Source organism: Sinohyriopsis cumingii, chromosome 8, assembly GCF_028554795.1.
Source record: "Sinohyriopsis cumingii isolate HCF-2022 chromosome 8, ASM2855479v2, whole genome shotgun sequence".
NCBI classification, from domain to species: domain Eukaryota; kingdom Metazoa; phylum Mollusca; class Bivalvia; order Unionida; family Unionidae; genus Sinohyriopsis; species Sinohyriopsis cumingii.
In genome coordinates, this window is record NC_142968.1 from 93,253,584 (window position 1) to 93,275,877 (window position 22,294).

Below are 22,294 nucleotides of genomic sequence, written 5' to 3' on the forward strand. Positions count from 1 at the left end.
TTTTTTTAAATCCATTGTCAGAAATTCCATGACTTTTTCAAAACTCTGCAAAGTTTTGAGAAATTCAATAATGCTTCCAGGACTCTGAAATTCATTTTATACATTGCAACACTTTTTCAGGATTCCAGGACCCAGGGGAACCCTGACGATAGGAAACACTGTTACATGTATAAATAATCTTAATTCAATGTGTCTAAATTTTCTATTCTTTTTATGTCACAACAGAATTTTATTTTAACATCTGAAACATTTATTGTGATGATTCCTTAAAAAAGTCTATCATTTTCAAGTATCAGTCCATTTACTATTTGTTAGGTTTTTTCTCTCTCTCTCTCTCTCTCTCTCTCTGTCTCTCCCCCCCCCCACAAAGAAAAATGCAATGGAGTACATATTTAGCCCCAGTGATGCAATTTATCAACTGCTGGGAACCTGAAATTGCATACAGTTATGCCAGTAATCATGAATTTTATTGTATCTGTAACTAAATAAATGGCTAGGTAAGATCATTATTGTAGCTAAAAGTACATAATTTGTTTAAAATACTTCAAGTGAAATGAATTATGTACTTTTAGCTAATTATTGACGCTGACCTGAAAATCTGAGTTAGAGATATGATCAAATTTGTGATGCTGCATGGAACAAAGTGATGAAGACAAAGCCAAGGTATTGGTTAGGCCTTGTTTTATACTCAGCATTTACTTATATAAATTATGGCTGAAGGATGGAAAATTTACAGAATGTACAAATTTGGTTTGTACTCCACACTGACTTACAGGCCAGCAAATATGGTATATATTAATAATTTTAGTAAGATCATAAAGTTTTGTTATAAAAATTTCTGTCATGGGTTTCCTGCTAGTAAAAAAGGTAAAGAAAACCAACATGTGAACATAGGTCCAAACCTGAACAGCTAACGCTCACTCCTGAGCTACAACCTTGTGGCAAATATGGTCTATCATTTGGATCTAGTATGTATTTAAATTTTATTTCATCAAATATTTCTTAATCAGCTATTACTGTCACTGTCAAAAAAAGGGTGAGGTCACAACATGAGGCACAAATCAAGGAGAGGCATGAAGTTAGGAAGTCAATGATAGGTCATTCAAACTTGCAAATTTGGTCACAGTGACCATGTTTTGGCATTGCAAAGTTACTCTCCCAAACATGCATCCACACAGCAATTTTGATGACTGTAGGTGAAATAGGGTCCAAGATACTGAGGCTGTACATGGAAATACAAAAGTCACTCAAGCATGAAATTTAGGTCAGTGAAATAGTTTTGGAATGGTTTAGTTACACTGCTGAGATATATTCACATTACATATTTTCATCAGTTTCTGTGAAAAGGGGTATAAAATATTGAGGGTGTAATGAACAAATGGCTGCAAATAATAATGAAAATAAGGCACAGTAAATGAATGAATGGCTGAAAATACAAAACACTGTAACCTAGTTATGGTATAATTGAGTTACCTTAGCCGAGATGCATCCACATACCAAATGTCATTAGCTTAATTGAAATTGGGTCTAAGATATTGCAGATGTAATAAACAAATGGTTCAAATAGAAAATTAGACGTATATCAAAATTGGGTCACAATGACAGAGTTTTTTTATAAGACTACTTTTTCTGACATGCATCAACATGCCAATTTGATACAAGTGTAAGTGAAACTTGGCCCAAAATACTGAACATATACCAAATGATTAAACAAATGAACACATAAAAAAGGCAACATACTGTGTGTCCTCCCAACTTCGTTGGTTAGGAGAAAATAAAGAGCATCAATGCCAAAACTGAAAATGTTTACTGAAATCAGCCTCGTGGCTTTGTGTTGGATGGCAAAATTGACAGGCATCATTAGACCTGTTTTGGAAATGGTCATTTTCACCAAAATATCTGACAATTTCATTAAATGTCTGTTGCTTGTCTATACAATGCCACCTAAATAACTTATGCTAAATTGTTTATTTGTTGTGTCCAAGTTATTGCAAAAAACAAAAAAAAATGAAAACCATTACTGATTAAAGTTAATTTGAATTTAAAAAACTGGATTTCATGTTGCAAAATAAAGGAAATTATATTAAGAAATTACACTGCAACAAACAGTCCCACCCATAATTTTAACAAAGTCAAGACCTGTTTCCATGTCTCCGGTTTACTATATTACTAAAGTCTTATCCTTCACTATGCCTTCAAAATCTCCAATTTGCATGGTCTCAGAATTTCTCAAAAATGTTCAGATAAATATTGAGAATAAATGGTTAATATGTTATTGGCAATGCATATTTAGGCATTACCTCATTAACCATTCATGCCATCATGAGGCTGTACCCTACTTCTATACTTCGTAATGTCAACATCAATTATTATACACCAAAGCAGGAGGTATTACAGAAAAGAAAAAGATGCACATCATGCAGTTCTACAAAATTACCAAATAATGCAGACTTTATGCATTAGATCTAAAGCAGGCTGGTCTGAACAGTTGCTGCACACACACAGATGAACCTTTGTTTAAGATTAGGAACAATAATTGCCAGGAGACAAAATCTGGGGAATAAATATGTGAACAATAAAAGAAGGACAATTTTCACCCTTCTGCACATTCACAAATTGAAAATAACATCTTATACACTGCAGCTAAATGAAAATCTCTTTAAAACAAGTGTTTGGATACAATCAAAAGTATCCCCAAAAATGAATTTCCTGCCTGCATTTCAGGCAAAAATAAAAAGAATCTCCTGGAGATAATGAGATAAAATAGAAATAACAGCCTAAGTGGATTTTATTTGCCTCAAATATTAAAAGCTTAATGTGATACAAATTGAGTTGTTCACCTTTTTAAAATGAGTCAGATAGCAGTATGTGATTGACAGAATACAAGTGACGCTGTATTCACTGCCTCATCATTATTACTATCCAGTGTATGAAAATCTACAACTCATTCATGGAAAAGCTGTGGTGGAAGTTTTATTTAGAAAAAGAGCTTTCATTCATGTCCCAGATCACCTTGATTTCATCTTCCAATGAAAGTCACAGAAGTCAAATATTTGTTTATGATGATTTGGAGTAAATCATTGTTTATGTATGGTACTTACAATGTAATCAAAAGCAGACAATTTCTAAGTATTTCAGTGTACACCTACTGTAACATGAAACTTTCAAAACTTTGAATGGCAAAATCATTCAATCAGAATAGATATGTGTGTGTGTGATTTGGATTTTTAATGTAGCTTTAACAATTTTTTTTAGTCATATCACTACAATGTCTGCAGTGTGGCAGTTTATGGTTTATCCTGACACCAGGCCGACCAGTCCTAACACTAACCTCTTAATGCTGAGCGCCAAGCAAGGCAACTGTTAGTACCATTTTTGGTATGACTTGGCCAGGGATCGAACACACACCTCCTACATCTGAGGCAGACACTCTAACCACTAGGCCCCCTGAGCAGTCAAAATAGATAAATATACACATCCAAGAACATATAAAGCTTGACCAAAGTCATCATCACAAGCCATGGGTTAAAAGCTGCTACTGTAAGTTAGGTGCAAAAGTTTTAGCGATAATTTGGTTGTACATTCAATCATAATCAGCATGACACTCAAGCATTAAGTTACACATATAGGTTAGACTGAGAGGGATACATCTGCCCTGTTTGGGGTATGAACTAAATTTTAATTAGGACTCGCTCGTTAAAAGTTAGAGCCAGATACAAGTGCAATGTTAACACAAGGTCAATAGCAGTAAGTGACAAACAGTTTGAAACAAAGACAGTTGTGGGGCAGTTGGAACAGGTGTCATAAAATAATATTTTCCAGAATTGTTATTAATAATGGTTGACTAGAGAGTATTATTCTAACTTCAATGGGAGTGATAAAAGTTTTTTGTGGTTATAGACATAATCCTGATTGGCTATGATAAATGAGGGTGTGTGTGTTCCCAGTTTTTCTGCCCTGGGGGATAGGCTGAAGGACTCCAAGGAAAAATTAATAAGTAATTTCTTTTAATAAATAAATTGTCATGGGTCTAGAAAATCTTAGAGACCTGGAGCCAGAGATTTAGAGACAGACAATTCACTGATTATAAGCAAGTGATAGCTCAAGAACACACAAAGGAATTGTCTCAATTACATACAATGTGTTCATTGATGTAAATTTGTAATTATCTGACAATTTGTTAAATTATTCATTTTAAATTCATACTTCAATTTTTCCTTAACTTCAGACATAACTGTGCATGTTATATGATTCATGTATTGAAAGAATGTCATACAATATTTCATTATTTGAATGAGTATGTAATAAGCATCATGCATCATGTATTCATCGTATTTCATGCATTACTTCTATACAAGTGAATCTGTTAAGTAACTGTCTTAAATGATATGTGTCACAAAATTCTCCTCAACCAAAAACTGAGGAATGTGTGCCAACTGGCTTAGTTCAGCTAGTAAATTTAGAGTCACAGCATGGTAGTAATAGCATATGTGAGGGCTAATTGTGTCATGGTCTCAGTCGGAATATGAGAACACTAGACAAGACAAAAATTCATGATAATAGGATTGTGATTATGTTTTAGGCTGCAAAATGACCAAAGCTATTTCTACTGAATTTCAATAGATGATATCTGACACAGAAGAGTAGGAATATTGGTTAATCCAAGGATAAGAAAAAAACCTGACATGTATTTAAGTTGGGTATTATTTTTGCACTTGAAAAAAGATAGCTACATATTATACTGCATTGTGGATAGAGAATGCATTCTGCAACCAAGAGGGTGATGACCCGAAGAGGCTGAAGAAATAGAGAGAAATAAATAAATACGAAACACAGACCTACCACCAACAGTGATTTGAGAAAGAACGGAAACACCAGGTGATGCTGACATGCCGGCAGCATGAGTTCAGTCAGTCACTTGATCATATGAAGTAATTTGTTCTATCAGTGTAACAGAATAGTTGAGTTTGCATAAATTTGTAGCTTTATTCTGAGAATCAAACAAATGTCTTGTTCAATTTAATTTTGTTTATGTCATTGATTAATCTGATATATTTTACATAAAGTGGCTCACGTTATTCTATTCTAAATCTCTGCTCAGATCTCTGTTATACCATCTGTTATCTTCATAGTTTATTTTATTGTTTACTGGAGGCAGGCAATAACATTGTGGTTGGTCATCTCCTGGATAATGACAGCCAAATACCATAAGGAGTGGTGGAGATTGCACTTCTCTACCACCTGCTGACAGTTAGACTCTTATTTTTCCCCATGGCTTGTGATGATGGATCAAAGTGGCCTGGAAATTTTGTTTTACTGATAGTCACAATATTATTGCAGTATTTGCAATTTTCATATTATTTTCAGTCATAACTTGGGTTGTCAGAAAATCATTGTTAAAATTATGAATAATTAATCTTTAACTTTATAAACTGCGCATACCTTTCATGAAGAAAAAATAACTATAGCAGAGAAAATAAGCAAGATTTTTTTCTGTTTTCCTGTGTACAACAAATCTGATGTATAAAAAATTACAGACAGCCGGGATAAAATCCAGATCTGAGAAAGAGGTTAGTAATGTACATGCAGTATGCATGCTTGATATAAATGCAATAATTAATACATCAAAAACACATGCACGTTTGCACGATGAATGCATAACAATACAGTGCACCTCTTTATACTGATATTTACAGAGCCATACAAGTGACTTCCATTATAATTGAAGGAAACTTTCACTGAGTTTGGTTCTAACAAGGAAGTGTCACATAATACTGTATATCAAAACACAAACATATTAATATTTATGTGAAATTGCATTTAATTGTGTCTCATTTGCCTAGAACTAAAATTAAGTGAAAAAATTCAAGTAGCAATGAGAAAAAATTCAAACAATGGCATTATCTTTATTATGAGGCAACAGTGTGAGGGCCTTCATATCAAGCAAGTGACCACTACACATTTTTTTACAACTGGACTTGGCAATTTATAATATTTTAAAAGTGAAAATTTAAAGTACCACGTCACAACACCAGCTCGAAATGAATGAATGAATTGTATGTATTCCATATGGCAAACACTGTAGCAAGTATTGATGTTTTATTGCATTCTGCAGCATACAAGAAGCGTACAAAAGATACCTCAATTGTATCTGAACTCATCTGGTGCTCTTGTAGGTGAAAGACACATTAAGGCATGAGTTCAGAGGAATCCCAAAAAGTGAAACACAAATCAGACATTATGCTGAAATAGACAAAAAACATCAAGAGATTTATTGCAAACAAATTAAACAGAAATTAGACATAAAGAGAGGTAATTTCAATTGAGCGGACAGTCCAGCTGCTACCAGAGTGCTGGGACTGGCATACAACAGATTGAATTCTGGCATACAATAGATTGAATTCTGGAAGCCCAGTGAGCAGATGATTTAATTTTAAAACTTGTGATGCATCATTTTTAAAATATACAAAACATCACAAGGAAGAATTATTACTAATGGATCAAAACGAGAAAAAGCCCAGAAAGGCTTAACATTACAGTTTCAAATTAAAGTGCCTTTTCTTCATGGGCTAGTGAATTTCAAAATGAGCTACCTGAATCTTTTCCTGCTAGCCCATTGGCTTAAATCAAATTTTTTAAATCGTTGGACCCTGAAGAAATCATTGGAGAGTGAATACTCAGCCCAAGAGATTCACTTTTGGTGCTCTTTGTTTTCAGAAGGCTTACTAGTATAGTCTTTTGGGCATGACGTCAATAAATTATTATTCAATGGTAAAAAGAAGAGTTGCCAGCTACCACTTCAATAGTTTGTAATATTTTAATATACAATCTAGATTACCTAAGCCAATAACTTTGTAATTTTCAAAAGTCTACTGTGAAAAAAAGACAAAAATAGAGATGTTTGAGTCCAACAATGACCAGCCAAGTTTCACTGCATTGTCTTTTGACTCGCTTCCTGCTGACTGTTTAACAGGCATGCATCAAGCTTTTTGCAGGGGGGGAAAGAATTAAAAGAAAAATAAATTAAACAAGGAAATGGGATAAATAACCAGCTGGGCAAAAAAGTGATAAAAATTGGATCCAATGGTAATGAAACATCATTAACTAATTTGCTAGTATTTTAAGCTTAACATTTCAGAAACTCAAATTGCTGCAGGCTCTAAGAATTTGCTCAAGTTTTCAGCTGTTTAAAGTTGTAGAGTGTTACAGGCAAGAGAAAGGCCAGGACTGAGGAAGTTATCTAAGTCATTTCATGTAAAGTATTTCAGTGATTAATGTTTGAGTTATTTTACTGTAATTTATAAAGTACACTTAGTCTATCTGATTAATAATGTTATGAGGTTTTTCCATTGAAAATCATTTTATCAATTCACTTCAATTCAATTGAGGTTCTTAAAAACAACAGAAAACAACTACTGACAATTACAATAGTGTCTTGAGCATGACACAAATATGTTGGCAAAAAGCACAGAGTTAAATCTGCTATCGAGGTCACATTAGCTTTTATTGCATATGTTCTATAATGCATGGACTAAAATTATGTGTCCCCAGGTCCCAAAATCGGTGTAACCATACAATGATTAACAGTAACTGACACCGAGAAGGAAACTTTACCATGTTTAAACTCAGCTAGTCAAAGTTTGTCTCTCCCAGCTATAACAGAAAGACTTCAGAAGTTCTCACTTCTAGCTGATTTCCAAATACCAGACTCCTAAAATGAATTTAACACAGAATTTTCCATAGACAGTGCAGACAGATGTTTCTAATAATCCTGGACTCATGTACCATTTGGGCAAAATGTAAGCACATATAGTGCACTGGTCCATCTCTTGACCACTGGTCTTCACACATAAACAAAAGCACAATTCATGTACATTATGCTCCTTGTTGAATAGTACTCTATTTAGATAACCCAAATACTTTTGTAGAAACCATTTCTTCTTTCAATCACTGTGAATATGATCCCTGACCCTAAAATGAACAGAGTTCTTCCTTAACCTAAGTTAAAGCCATCCAAAAAGTTTGGTAAAAAGTCTGTGACATAAAATTGATATTAATGTACAAAAGCCATTTTTCCTCTTTCAGCAACAGTGACCTTGACCATTCACCTACTGAGCACAAAATCTATATACTTCTTCAATCGACAGGAGCAAATCATTCCAAGTATGTATTAACTGATATGTATTTGAGCTGATTTTTTCTTCTTCACTCAGTGAACCTGACCTCTGACATTTCAACCCCCAAATATAGTCTTCTTCTTGATCATAAGTGGCAGCCATCCACGATCTTTAGGTATAGGTATGGAATGTGAACTAACATTTTTGTGCAGAAATTAATTTTATGCTTTCAGTACAGTAACCTTCTCTTTTATCACTGAGCAACCTTGACTATTTTATTATTTCAATTAATTTGACCATGACCTTTGGCCTTTTAAATCACAATGGTTATTTCTTACCCCAAGTTAAGCCAACCACACAAATGGGTAAATGTAGATGGTGGAGAACTAAAGGTATTGTCTGGAACCATTTTTCTTCAATCAGTCACAGCGACCTTGGAATTTTTTAAACATAAAATCAATAGATTTCTTCCTAACCTAAAGTACAAGTCACCCTCTACATTTAGTTCAGGTCTGTGATGAACATTGTTATTTTGTGGAAACCAATTTTGTCCTCCATTCTGTAAATTACCATAACCTTTGAGCTTTGTGACCCCTAAATGTATAAGAGTTCTTTTCTTACCCAAAGTGCATGCCATTCATTTGAAAACTTTAGAATTTGTTCAACGCAAGTTATCTTGCAAAATGTAACAGGTAACAAACCACTTAACAGAGAGATGGATTGGATAGAAAACATATAAACTCTGCTTATGGCTGGCATGCAAATATAATACAGGCCTGGGGCCAAAATCTTCATCAACACATAATACATGTACAGAAGCTAACACAAATAAGAAATGAAATTTACGTTATTTTAATACTGGACATTACTTGAAACACTTCAATGTCAAGCATTTGCATACAAAAATACTACTTTGCTAATTTCAAAGCAGGATGCGGTGAAGTACTCTGGGATTTAATACTAAAATATCTTCTTCCAAGTTTAAAAAGTTAGCTTCTCACAGATTAGCATGTTTGTGCAAATTTGTGACAATTTACAATTTAGATATTGCCATACAAATACTTTAATGCAATTTTTTTTTAAAAAGACAATTGCTGAAGGGAACAAGTTAAGGAGAAAAAAAACTTGCATTGGCAATGAAAAACTGGGATGATAAGCCTACCAGAAATTAACATATTTTAATTTTGGCCTAAATGGGACAAATTTATGTATAAATGAGTTCCTCTACAGAATGGTACTGAGTTAAGTTTTTGCTGAGATATGAGCACTATAGAGCTCTGTATCTCATCGTGGCATCCTAATAATAAATATTAGTTCCACAGCACTATTGTATCTTAAGTCATGGAGCCTAATAATGAACATTAGTTCCCTTATGTTATGTATATTTAATCTGCATTGTTTGCTTCATTCTTCTTTTATTAAATTTAATTATATTTGTAATGTAACTGCATTCTGTACTCTTGACAGAGGCACATTTGAATATTGCAAAGCTGTAAATGCTATAACCCAAATTACACCCATCGATCAAACACCAAAATAATTGTAATTGAAAGTTCTTTTACCAATGCCTAAGGTGAACAAGTTCTTTACTAAATAGCCAGTATAACCAGGAAAACCTGGGAAACTGTTTGTCTTTATAAGTCTAACCATATACAAAATAAATAAATGTAGAGTGCCACCAATGCTATGCAACAGTCACCACCAAGTCATGATGCACACTTTGGCAATGTTTGATGACAGAAGTCAAAATTATATTTTCCCATTGACATGATGTAGAACTTAAGACAGGGGCAGGCTGTTACACGTGAGACACCATTTAAGTCATGATAGTTACTTGGGCAAAATTTCATCCAACCATTACAAAGTTGTGGGCAGGAAAAGCAAATGTTATTGAAAGGATGAACAATGTAAAATACCATGTCAAACTTAACAAAGGAGTATAAGAATGACACAATGTCCCTGGCTTAAGACAGGTACAAAAAATTTTTAATGTACAGACAGATGGATGGATTGAAGAAAATTTGTATCTCCTAGTAATAACAGCAATAAGTAGCAAGGACATGACATCTTACAATCACACGTACACACAAATGTTGACTACTTACAGGCATTTTGTCGGTGAGGGTTTGGTGTTTGTATTAATTGTTCTTTTTACTGTTGTTTCTCAACATCAATGTAACTGGAATAAAAAGATGATGAAAAGTAGACAAAAACATAATAATGTGTGGTGTTTCTTTAAATAATTCAAGATCTTTACAAACTGTTCTTGCAATACAGTCTACTTATATTTGTATATGTACCTTGTACTTGAAAATAGTTTTAAGGACACATCATCCTGTTGTTGTTGTTGTTGTGGGGTTTAACGCCATTTTTCAGCACACGATAGGCTATACATGGCGGCCAGTATTAATGGTGGAGGAAGAACCTGGGAAAACCCCGGAAAGAACCACCGACCCTCGAGAAGCTACTGGCAAGCTTTTTCATATACCCACATTGGCTGAATCTTAGACTCGAACCGCCGCAGACAGAGGTGAGATGGCAGTGATCCGTAACGAAGAGCGCTTTAGACCACTCGGCCACTCGGGGCCCCCACATCATCCTGTAAGACTTCTACAAAAATGTACATGTAATAACATATCTCAAGAAATCTGGTCATATTTTTCACAAAGCAATATGCTCCATTTCAAATTGTTGACTTGTGCAAATTTGTAAATGACCAGTTTTAGTCTAGCTGAAATGTTGTAACTTAACGTTTACAATTTCAATAAAAAACTGAGATGGTTGCCATCCCAAAAATGCATACTTTTTTCTTTTAACTTTTTTCTTAATAATTATTTTTCTGACACCCACCCACAACACCCATTTCTAGAACTGCATCCAGCATCTGAAACAAAAACTGTCGTCATCTCATCTTTGGTGAAATGCTTTAACAAACATGATCAACATCTCAATTGGCAGAGACATAAGGTTACCATGAGAACAGACTGATTAACTGCAACAATGACAGACGTAGCAAAGTACAATGTCTTCAAAAATAATCCAATAAATTCAAAAATAATCAAGATTCTGCTAAAATGTAAATCTTTCCTGCTTTGGATCTACCACCCTCGTATATGTATGTACCACCATTTTCCCACAACAGAGTCCATGGTCAACTTCCTGTATAAAGGTAAATGTTTCTTTGTCCCAGCATAAATTGGTGCATGAATTGACATTAAAAATTATGTACATTAGTCTCTGTATGCAAATGTTTGCTTGGTTTAGTTTGGTGTTTTACACCACAGCAACAAATTCGGTTTTTAAGCACCAAGGCAACTGGAGAAAAGAGTCTGGCGCACTGATAGGATTCAAATCCATGTCTTTTCAGTTCCATGCCTTCTTGCCAACCACTGGATCATGCATGCAAATTTGCATAATGATTTGTGTTTCTTCTATTTCATTTAAAATAAACTTCCAACCTAATGATATACTTGAGATTATTTGTGTATAAGAAATGGTGTTGGAATCCAGATCCATCTTTAAAGGATGGGGTGTGGTCAGTCAGGAGCGAAGCATGTTAGGGCAGGAGAAACGGAATGATAAAGCAGAGAGATAATATCACTTCAGTGAAGACAGTGCTTATCAACATATTTCTTTTGGCATAGCATATACAAGGTAGAACACAGAATATCACTTATAATTCACAGGTCACAACATCAATGAGTAGTCACACCTGACCATGTTCTATTATAAATACACTCAAATTTAATTCTGCACAAGGCACAACACTGGCTATAAATTCAATATGACTAAAATCAAATCTACATGTAACAGCAAGATCTGACCAGCATTGATAGTTTCATGACCTAATGATTTTGGAATTCCCAGAATTCATGATATGCTTACTTTAATTAACCTATCAGAAATGACTTCCTGCTCAGAGAATTACATCTGTCCACAGGGTGCTAATCTTATGTCACTTCAGATGCATAAGTGTCAATTACAATGTGATGTCTTGGGTGAATTTGTAAGGGTATTATCCCATCTTCTTCGATGATTGGGTGTTAGTTGGTTTTTAATAGCACTTTCTGCACTTTATTTGGCAACAACATGCCAAGGAGTTGGAACCTATGTCTTTCAAATGACAGCGGCAACTGACCACGTCGGGTATCAAACTCAGAACCCTTAGGATTATGATCCAGACACTATCAACTGAGCTACCAGTTCATCCACAGATGAAAGGAATGGAGCATGGGCTTGTCATTCTGGCGAAAATATTAGCCTCCATGGGAAGAATTTTATTCAAATGTAACAAAGACTATTATGGATATTCTGCATTATTCTTAAATATTCTTATTAGGAGATGAGCTATTATGGCTCCTAAGGACTTTGATTTAATCCCTGTAATGACACCACACCTACCATGAAAAGGTGGTTTCATATAAAATGGACCATTTTTTGGTATGGAAATTTCCTTGTACAAAATGTGTTTCTTTTGGTTGCCTTCAAGTTCACGTAATCAGATGGTTACTTTTCTTGAGGAAAGCTTTAGATAAATTGGAACACTGTACAGTGTTTTATGCTATATTGATCGAACTGTCATGCAGATAGAAGAATTACAACTGTAGATAAAGTGTGAATCTTATCTCTGCCACTTAAGCTGAAGAAGTGTCAATTCATTTGCAATGTTCTGAGTGAGCCCAAGTATTTACACCCAACTTGAATACACAGGCATGTGGTCCTAAAATGTGACATTTCTATGTCATCTCTACTATCAGGCAACAGACTGTCATGTACCATGTTTGTTTATACCATGTACACAACAGCTAACCTTGTAGAGCCTGACCTATAATCATACAATACACTTACAGATCATGGTCTACAATACTATGATTTCCAGCTGGGTAATTCTCTGGTGGTATAATTATGTAGTCCACTGCTGTTCCATGCTGGGACCATTTAATAAGTGGGAAAATACTAAATGGTGGTAAATACTGGTTAATACAAAAATGAATATTGTCCATAGAACATAAGTATTACAAGGTGGGCTCAAAAGTTGTTTTATATTGTATTTTGTTTATAGACATTATTAATGTTTGAGGTTTTTACTTTTCTTTGAGATTTCTCAAGGGTTATTATGAATTGGGCCTGAGCTGTGACCCCATTTTGAGACAACTTTGTTTTTATTGGTTTTAACAGTACTTGTTCCATACTACAGACTATATCAAGTGAGAGAAAAAAAGGACTTCCCAAGGACTCACATTATAAAGGCAGCCAAGCTGGACTGGTCTGGGCAGGTATTGAACCTCGATCCCTCAATAAATTATGAAAAATACAACAGCCATTATTTTTAGACAAACAATTCCAGGCATAATTGCTAAACCGGAAATTCTGTATGATTTGGAAGTATTTTACAGTGGGAAAGGGGAAAATGGTTCCAGGATCTACATGCATATCTTCAATGCGTGAGGACACCTATCAAAATTCCCATCTAATTCTATTGAGCAAACAAAATTCCTAAATTAAACAGAAATCATTTTCAATATACCAGGAGCAGAGGTTTACTTATTAGAGGGCTAGAGTCACAATATACAAATTTAAAAAATGCCATGTAACAGGTGATACCATGGTAAATCAAACTGCCAACATCTGGGTTATAACTTTTATGACATTCCCTTCCTCTGTAGCTGGCTGAGACAGATAAGGGCAACATCTGTAGTGGAGTTTGCAATGAATAACTAGCAAATGTACATTGTCATTGATTCTACTAGCCATGTTCCTGTAGTAGATTTTCTGGGCAGAGTTATCTTCCCAAATGATTCCCCACATACATAAAAACAACATGATTCTCATCAACTGGGACAATGTCACGAGCCACCTTTGATCCTTTTATTACATTTAACACCTCAAAGAATATCCAGCATCTGGCCTAAACTCTCCAAATTAAAACAATAATAACACATTTTGAAAGCTATTGTTGAATAGATCTGAAAATACCAAATCCCAGGTGATCTTTCAATAACATACTGCCTAGTTGTGTTAGAAACATCATTTTTCATTGGCTATTTGGCTCGTGCATGAGCAGAAGTGTACAAATTGGAGTTTTTTTGTTTGTTTTTTTTTGCTAAACGGAGTCATTATTTTTGTATCGAGACCACTCTTTATTCCAAATGCCCATCTTATCCTACTTTTTGCAAAGGTTCATCTGTATGTTTGTAGTTCATACCAGTTTGCCTTAGATCTGAAACCAAAAAGTCTCAAATATGGACACAAAATCGGATTCCGACCACGGGCAAATTTTGGGTAGAAAAAAAATCGGGTCCAAAAAATGATTTTTTTATCTGTATTTTGTAGTGCAACTAGATATTCTAGATTATCTGGTATCACTGTAAAGCTACATCTGTCTAACTTTCTATAATACCACCCACTTTAGTGTATCATGCATGACCATGATGCTACAGAGCTCGGTAGTAGGCTACTACCTCCTGCCACATTAACTCATCACTAGGGGTTAATGTGTTAATAAGATTACTCAGGCATGCATAACTGCACAAAATGCAAAACAGATGGAATAGTTCAAGTCTCAGTAGACTAGTTCTGTCTGGTTTAGGTAATGCATGGAAAGAATGTATAAAAATATATTTTTTCATCCAACTTTCTTTTTACAAAAAAATCTGTTAATTTTCAAAAGTATTTATATGACAGCTAGAATCACATTTAAAGCTAAGTAAGAACTAATTATAGGAACGCAGACAATCTGCTACCATTCATAGGTCACAATTGCTTTGCTTTGTACACAAAGTTTACAGCTTTTGATAGAAGTAGGGTTGTTATTGTTGTTATGGGTTTAACACCATTTTACAGATAAAATTTACCTCTGTACAGGGAAAAGATGAGGCTGTCGGCATTCATGTACCAACAAACAAAAATGTGTTTCAAGTCTTCAAAGTTCAGTCTGAACATCAAAGTCTGCATGAAGCTGACTTATTCTTTTCATACAGTTAATTGTATCCCTGCTGTCTTTGATCAGTGATTGATGGCAATAACACAGAAAGAGGCTTATTTCTTTGATGGACTGCATGGAATTGATGTGTATACAATCCAAAATAAAGCAATCTTTTTTCTATTTCATGGACATCAATCCAAGCAATCACTTTCTGCTTCATTCCATTTGCAATAAAGAATCTGCAATCATGGAAAAGTAACCAATACATTCATTTTTATAAAACTGCCATAAATAATTCAACAATTTAAAGAAAGTCTACAGTATTCAATCCACTGATTATGTTAAATCCTTTCAAAAAATGTACATGCAGTATTCCAAACCTACATATTAACAAACTAATGAGAAATATTAAGTTCAAGATTGAGTTTGGCAATTTATCAGATTCTCACTCTTCCTGTTTCTTTATCACTTGCTCTTTTAACAACTTTTCTTTATATAAGTGTGAGTGTGCGATTTAGATTTTTAAAGTAAATTTTTTTAAAATTCAGTCATATCACTACTTTGTCTGCAATGAGGCAGTTTACTGTGATGTCTAGCACAGTGATGGGTATCATGCCTCAAACATGTAGCATCATGTTCCACCCAGTCAAATTATCCTGAAACCAGGCCAACCAGTCCTAACACAAGCCTCTTAATGCTCAGCACCATTGACAAACTGCCAAAAACAATAATCACACTCCCACTAGTGCTTCTAACTATCATACTAAATAGTGAAATAATCATTTTTCATTCTCATTCATGGCAAAAATAGCTTCTGTTTCATTAAAACCTACATCTGATTTTCCTACTTCAAGCAATTGGGTTGTTCCACTTAAGTACTTTACCTATGCAGAATGTGTAATGCTGAGGACTATCAAGCACAAAATTACCCTATTTATTAAATGTCAATTAAGTTCAAGTGGCATGCTGCTTGTTTATCTCTGATTACATTTATCTCTGAAGTACCTCTATAACTATAAACTGCCTCTTTGATAATTTTCCATTATGTGTGAAACTATACATATAATGACTGGTTCATGTTTAACACACTACTGTTATGATGCTATGGTCTTAAACTACGTAACAGAAAATAGTGAAAAGCAGCACGTTTTGTGAATACACAAACAAGTTATTTCCCTAGAATACAAAGTGAAAATTTATAAAGAACTTACAGTATTGTAAATGAAATCTCAAACAGTGCTTAATGTATTTTCACAAGTCCAAAAGTAATGAGTATTCCACAAGAATTCCAAGTGTTCTGAATTAATTCTAATACTGAATATGCTGATAAGCCAGTAGTCTTGAATGTCCAAAATGTCCTTGAATGAATTCACAATATTTCCAAAATGAATGTTTAGCTCTAAGTCAATGAGCACTTAGTAATTTCAATGAATAATTTAAATAAATAAGTCAAAACCTCTCAAATGAATACAACTATATATCATTCCACTACAACTGATGCTAAGAGATTGAACAAATAATTCTGTTTACTTCTTAATTATATAAATAATAAAACAAAGACACAATAAGAGAACCAGGATGCGGGTCATGTTCCCATTAAAGTCAGGGAAAAGATCCCTTCTAGAAACTATCAAAAGGTCATGCAAACATGTTTACCTCCAAACAGTAATGATCTTAATACATAATCTAAAATCACAGACAAAAAGTATCTATGTAATGTTGTTGTTTATAAAAATGGACACGAGTCAGATAGGCACAACTCCTACCATCAATTAGGTAGGTGTGTGTGTGTGTATGTGCTTTGGATTTTTAATGTAGCTTTAACAATTTTTCAGTCCTATCGCTTCGATGTCTGCAGTGTAGTAGTTTAGAGTGATGTATAGCACTGGGGCATCATGCTGCAGACATGTAGCATGATGTCCCACCCAGTCACATTATCCTACACCAGGCCGACCAGTCATAACACTTACGTCCTAATTCTGGCGCCAAGCGAGACAGATGTTAGTACCATTTTTTAAAGTCTTTGGTGTGACTCTGACAGGGCTTGAACCCTTGACCTCCCGCATCCGAGGCAAATGCTCTAACCACTAGGCCACCAGAGTGGTCACCCTCAATTAGAGATAAAGGTCAATCACACAAAACAAATTAAATATACATAACATATAATCATGGATAAAAAACAAAACACAGTAAAAATTAAATATACATAACATATAATCATGGATAAAAAACAAAACACAATAAAAATTAAATATACATAACATATAATCATGGATAAAAAAACAAAACAATAAAAATTAAATATACATAACATATAATCATGGATAAAAAATAAAACACAATAAAAATTAAATAAACATAACACTACAGTGTCTAGAATGCTATTTCTCTCATTTCAAGATTTATTTGAAGTCATATTTGTATAAACACAGCTGGGAGGTCGAAAATTGTGTTTTTCATATGGTAAATCATAATCTGGGAGGTACCCAAAGGGAAAGCCTTTGTGGAACCTTTTTATTCAAGTTAAAACAAAGAGTTATTATACGTGGTAATGATTTACTGTCAGGAAGTCAAATGGAGTACCACTTGGGAGTGTCTTGGGAACAATATTATCTTTCTGTTCTTTAAAAATGACTTGCATGAAAATATGGACTGTATTACAAAACTCCTTGCTGGTGACAAAAATCTTTATCATGTCTGGCAACAACATAAAAAATGCCTCACTGATGGATGATGTCATCAAAACATGTGACTGGGCCAATAAGAGGCAACTTGTCTTCAACACAAAACATTTCAAAACACCTGAGAATATGTAGATTGAGGATTAATAACAGAATGCTGTGATATGAAGAATGAAGATAGCAGATCATGATCTAGTCATTTTGTAATTTAAAATTTAACAGTATATTAATAAAGATGCCAGTAAGGCAAATAAAATACTGGATCTTATATTTAAGACATTCATGTAAATTCTTTATCAGGTCTTGTGTGGAGTATGGCTTTGCTATATCCCAACATGACAGAAGAATAATGGGGCCTGAGTGATCTAAAGTGCTCACCATTATGGATCACTGCCATCTCACCTCTGTATGCGTGGGTTCGAGTCTCAGTTCAGCCAATGTGGATATGTGAGAAAGGTTGCCGGTAGCTTCAACGTGGGTTGGTGGTTATTTCCAAGGTTTTCCCAGTTTCTTCCTCCACCATTAATACTGGCTGCCACGTATAGCCTATCTTGTGCTGAAAAATGGTGCTTAACTCTACAACAACAACAACAAAAGAATAACTTTTGAAAATGTACACGGGACAAAAACAAAATGGAAAAATAATTTAAGTGGATCAGTGTATATCTATCATGAAAGCCACAAGTTCTTTGACTCCCTACACTGGAGCATAGGAGGAGAAGGAGCAATTATTATCTGATTATTGTATAAAGGCGCTGGCTCAAAATTCAAAGCGCAAGAAGGCTGTACAAGTGTAAAAATCCTGCTGGGCATAGATATGGTTACGACATGAAGCTCTTAACTATGTCAACATACCATAATTTTTTTAAGCTGGACTTGTAAAAAATAAGAATCAGGAATAATGTCTGAAGTTAAAGAATAGCAGCATCCATGAATCGGAAGTTTCCATTATTGCTCAATGCAGGCACCCTTATTTAATGCATTTAAAGCAACGTTAATTAAGATAAATACCATATAAAAAATGTAACTAATTCTATTTTTTTCTTCTTTTACAAACAGGAAATCTTCAAATAAATACTTTGCATCTGATCAGCCAAACTGAGCTTCCATCACAACAGTGTTACAATGCTATGGTCTTAAACTAAGTAAAAGAAAAGAACAAAATACTAACAAGTAAAATTGAACAAATTATTTATTTTGACTGAAATTTAAAAAGAACTTACAGTATTGCATATTAAATCCCAAACAGTCCTAGAAGTTCTATCATGTGTCTAAATGTATAAAGTATTCTAATTAAATTCTACTGGTGTTCTGAATGAATTCCAATCTTGAAAGTTAACTCATGTACCAACAGTCTAGAATAGTGTTTATGTGCTAAAAGTTTTGATGTATCACAATAACATAGACCAAAATGTCTCTTAACAAATTCACAATAACCCCCAAATAATGATTTAGTCCAAAAGTATTACTGACCACTTTGTAATTCCAATGAATAATTTAAATAAATAAAGACTGATGTTGAGATAGAAAGGAGTAATTCTGATGTCAACAACTTTATATACGTCTCCACCTGGCCCATGGTACAATAATCATTGTCTGAAAATATTATGTCATCTTAATGGAATAAGATGACACAACTTCTAAACAAGGTCAGGTCTCCCTATTTAAAGTTTAGCAAAGTACCTGGCAAAGGGCACATGAACCATGTTTTTCCCTGGGGAATACCAATGTCCTGAATTCATACTGAAGTCAATATGATTACATTGGTCAGGAAGGTCCAAAATCCTACCTTCAATTATGGACAAAAGTCAATCACATAATACAAAGTAAATATAAATAACATATAATCATGGGAAAAAGTCAATATACATGTATTTACAAATTAAATATGCATAACAACAAGCATCAATCAACTACTCAGCCATGTGACTCACAGTGGATAACTGCAATTCAGTAACACTGCTTATAATTGTGTGATACAAAGTCCCACTTGAAGCTGTCATTACTGATGTTCTGAGGTGGTTTGTTGCTGTTATAATTTGTGCATATTTACTACAAAACTGCACTTTTACCATTATTTACAGTTAACTCAGTGTTAGAAACAATGTTAATAGTGTATTTTTTCAATTCATTATGACCCTTACCACTATCTACAAATTAAGAAAATGAAATAGGTGAAATGAAGTTAAATAAGGTACAATTAATAAAGAAAGGACATGGACACAAATTAATGCTAAAATAAAGCTGCTTATTTGTAATCAAGTCATCTGATAGAAAAAGCTAATATTTTGACATAAATAGAAAAAATGGTAGTGGACAATGATCAAACCTTAAAATATTTGGTAAAAGTATATAAAAAAAATTAAAAAATGCACAAATTATAATAACATAGCACTTTATAATGCAATACACCTTCTGGGCATGAAGTTGATGCTATCAACCTAGCATATTCCTAACGTAAAATTTCTGTATGACAGTAAATTATTAGGTAAAATTTCTGTATGACAGTAAATTATTAGCCAAAACAAACTTAACTAGATGTTTCTTGCTAGTGATATTTTGCATTCATATTGTAATTGTATTGAATGTAAATCTCTTTATCTTACATCAATCATGCTCTAGTAACAATATCAACTAATTAAACATAGTATCTGTAAGTGTGTGGAGATTTTATTTCAAAATATAAAATATGCAAGACCTGACCATTCTAAATAGTGTTAATGATGAGTAACATTGCAATCACATACTTAGTTGTTGTGGGGTTTAACGCCATTTTTCAGCACACGATAGGCTATACATGGCGGCCAGTATTAATGGTGGAGGAAGAACCCGGGAAAACACCGGAAAGAACCACCGACCCACGAGAAGCTACTGGCAAGCTTTCTCACATACCCACATTGGCTGAATCCTAGACTCGAACCGCCGCAGACAGAGGTGAGATGGCAGTGATCCGTAACGAAGAGCGCTTTAGACCACTCGGCCACTCGGGGCCCCCACATACTTAGTAGTTACCTGAATGCATATTATGGTAGGAAGTTGATTTGTCCCATTACTGTAGTTAATAAGAATTCTTAGAAAGGATTTACATATTGGAAAAATGAGAATCCGTGAAATGGATTTTTTTTTTAAAGGTATGTATATTTGCATGGTTTCAATCTACAACTGATAATGACAGGAGTTAGACACATTTTGTCAGTGTTAACCAGTGTAAATAGTGCTCAAAGTAAAATTTTGTTAGACACAGACCCAGGGCTGGTGACTTAAATAAACGCACAAGCACAGACTGAAATTCCACAAGCTCGGACTTCAATTTCCACATGTTTGAAATTTCCCATTTAATTTTGTCACATAAGATACATTTTGAATATATTTTCAAATGGGTTCAAAGTTAATGCAAGTGTCATTAGTGTTCATCATTAGGGACTGGATGGTCCTGGTGTTCAAACTTCTCTGCTGGATTCACTGAGTGAAACCTGGTCAGAACCAAGCTGATGCAAGTCAGTAGTAGTTAATATAGTTGTTTCTACCCCATTTCGACAATTTTCATTACAACTGTACTTGCTGCAATGATCAAATTTTTTATTTTTGAATGCCTGAATAAGCATACCTTTTATCCTCATTCAAAAGACCCTAAAATGCAAGTACGTTTTGTCCAGGATAGCATACCAAATATGAAAATGATCCTCGCAACAAGTACAGTTATAACGAAAATTTTCAAAAAAGGGTAGAAACCCTTACATTAACTACTATGATAATATTAATCTGGCATTGCCAATTTGTTGAAAGATGCCACTCCCGATGACATGAGATTTTTTTAGTGTTTCTGCCTTTACTAGTATATATGATTAAGATGTTGATTAACCTTACCACTAATAAGACAACCAGGTCCTAACATTTTGATAAAATTGCTTTACGATACAATTGTCTTACTGATGTCAACCTTTTTAAATTCATCACTAATGACAATTTTTGTACATTTATCTTGCAACACTGGATCATAGAGATTATCTATCTTCTCATCTGAAACATAGGTTAAATAAGACAGAGTACACTGGACAACAAATTTTGACAAAAGTCATGTTACTGAAATAAAATTAGTCAATTCTTATCAATTTTTATGTGCTGAACACGAATATGACAGTCAAATTGCAAAATTGGCTCTAGTTTTTTTGTAATCTGCAAGAAATTAATGTTTACATAACGAAATGCATTCCAATAGTAAAAGGTCAACTGTAATAGCCTATCTATAAAAAATCAAGTCATTGACTACATCTTAAATTTCTTCGCCTGTCTCTTGTACAGCTGTTCGGGAGCATCTCTGAGGAGTGTCCAGCAGTAGTCAGCCAGCATTGTAGTGGACCATTTTCCCTGGTATCTTTGTTCCATTGTTGCGATATCTTGATGAAAACGTTCGCCGTGTTCATCACTAACAATACCACAGTTGCTAGGAAAGAAATCCAAATGGGAATGAAGGAAGTGAATCTTTAGAGACATATTGCAGCCAAGTTTCTTATACTTCATCAACATGTCTTCTACTAGTTCCTTATAGTTTTCTGCCCTAACATTTCCGA

General features: G+C 34.2%; 1 protein-coding gene across 1 annotated transcript in view; it reads right to left on the bottom strand.

Moving 5' to 3' along the window:
* LOC149794153 (coronin-2B-like) overlaps positions 1–22,294 on the bottom strand; it is a 174,938-nt gene that overhangs the window by 136,472 nt on the left and 16,172 nt on the right. The window contains exons 2-3 of the mRNA XM_089968234.1: positions 10,223–10,296; positions 6,141–6,243 (exon numbers count right to left, since the gene is read on the bottom strand). Of these exons, the coding sequence (XP_089824360.1) occupies positions 6,141–6,161 (21 nt within the window). The 5' untranslated portion in view covers positions 6,162–6,243; positions 10,223–10,296. The remainder of the gene's footprint in view (positions 1–6,140; positions 6,244–10,222; positions 10,297–22,294) is intronic.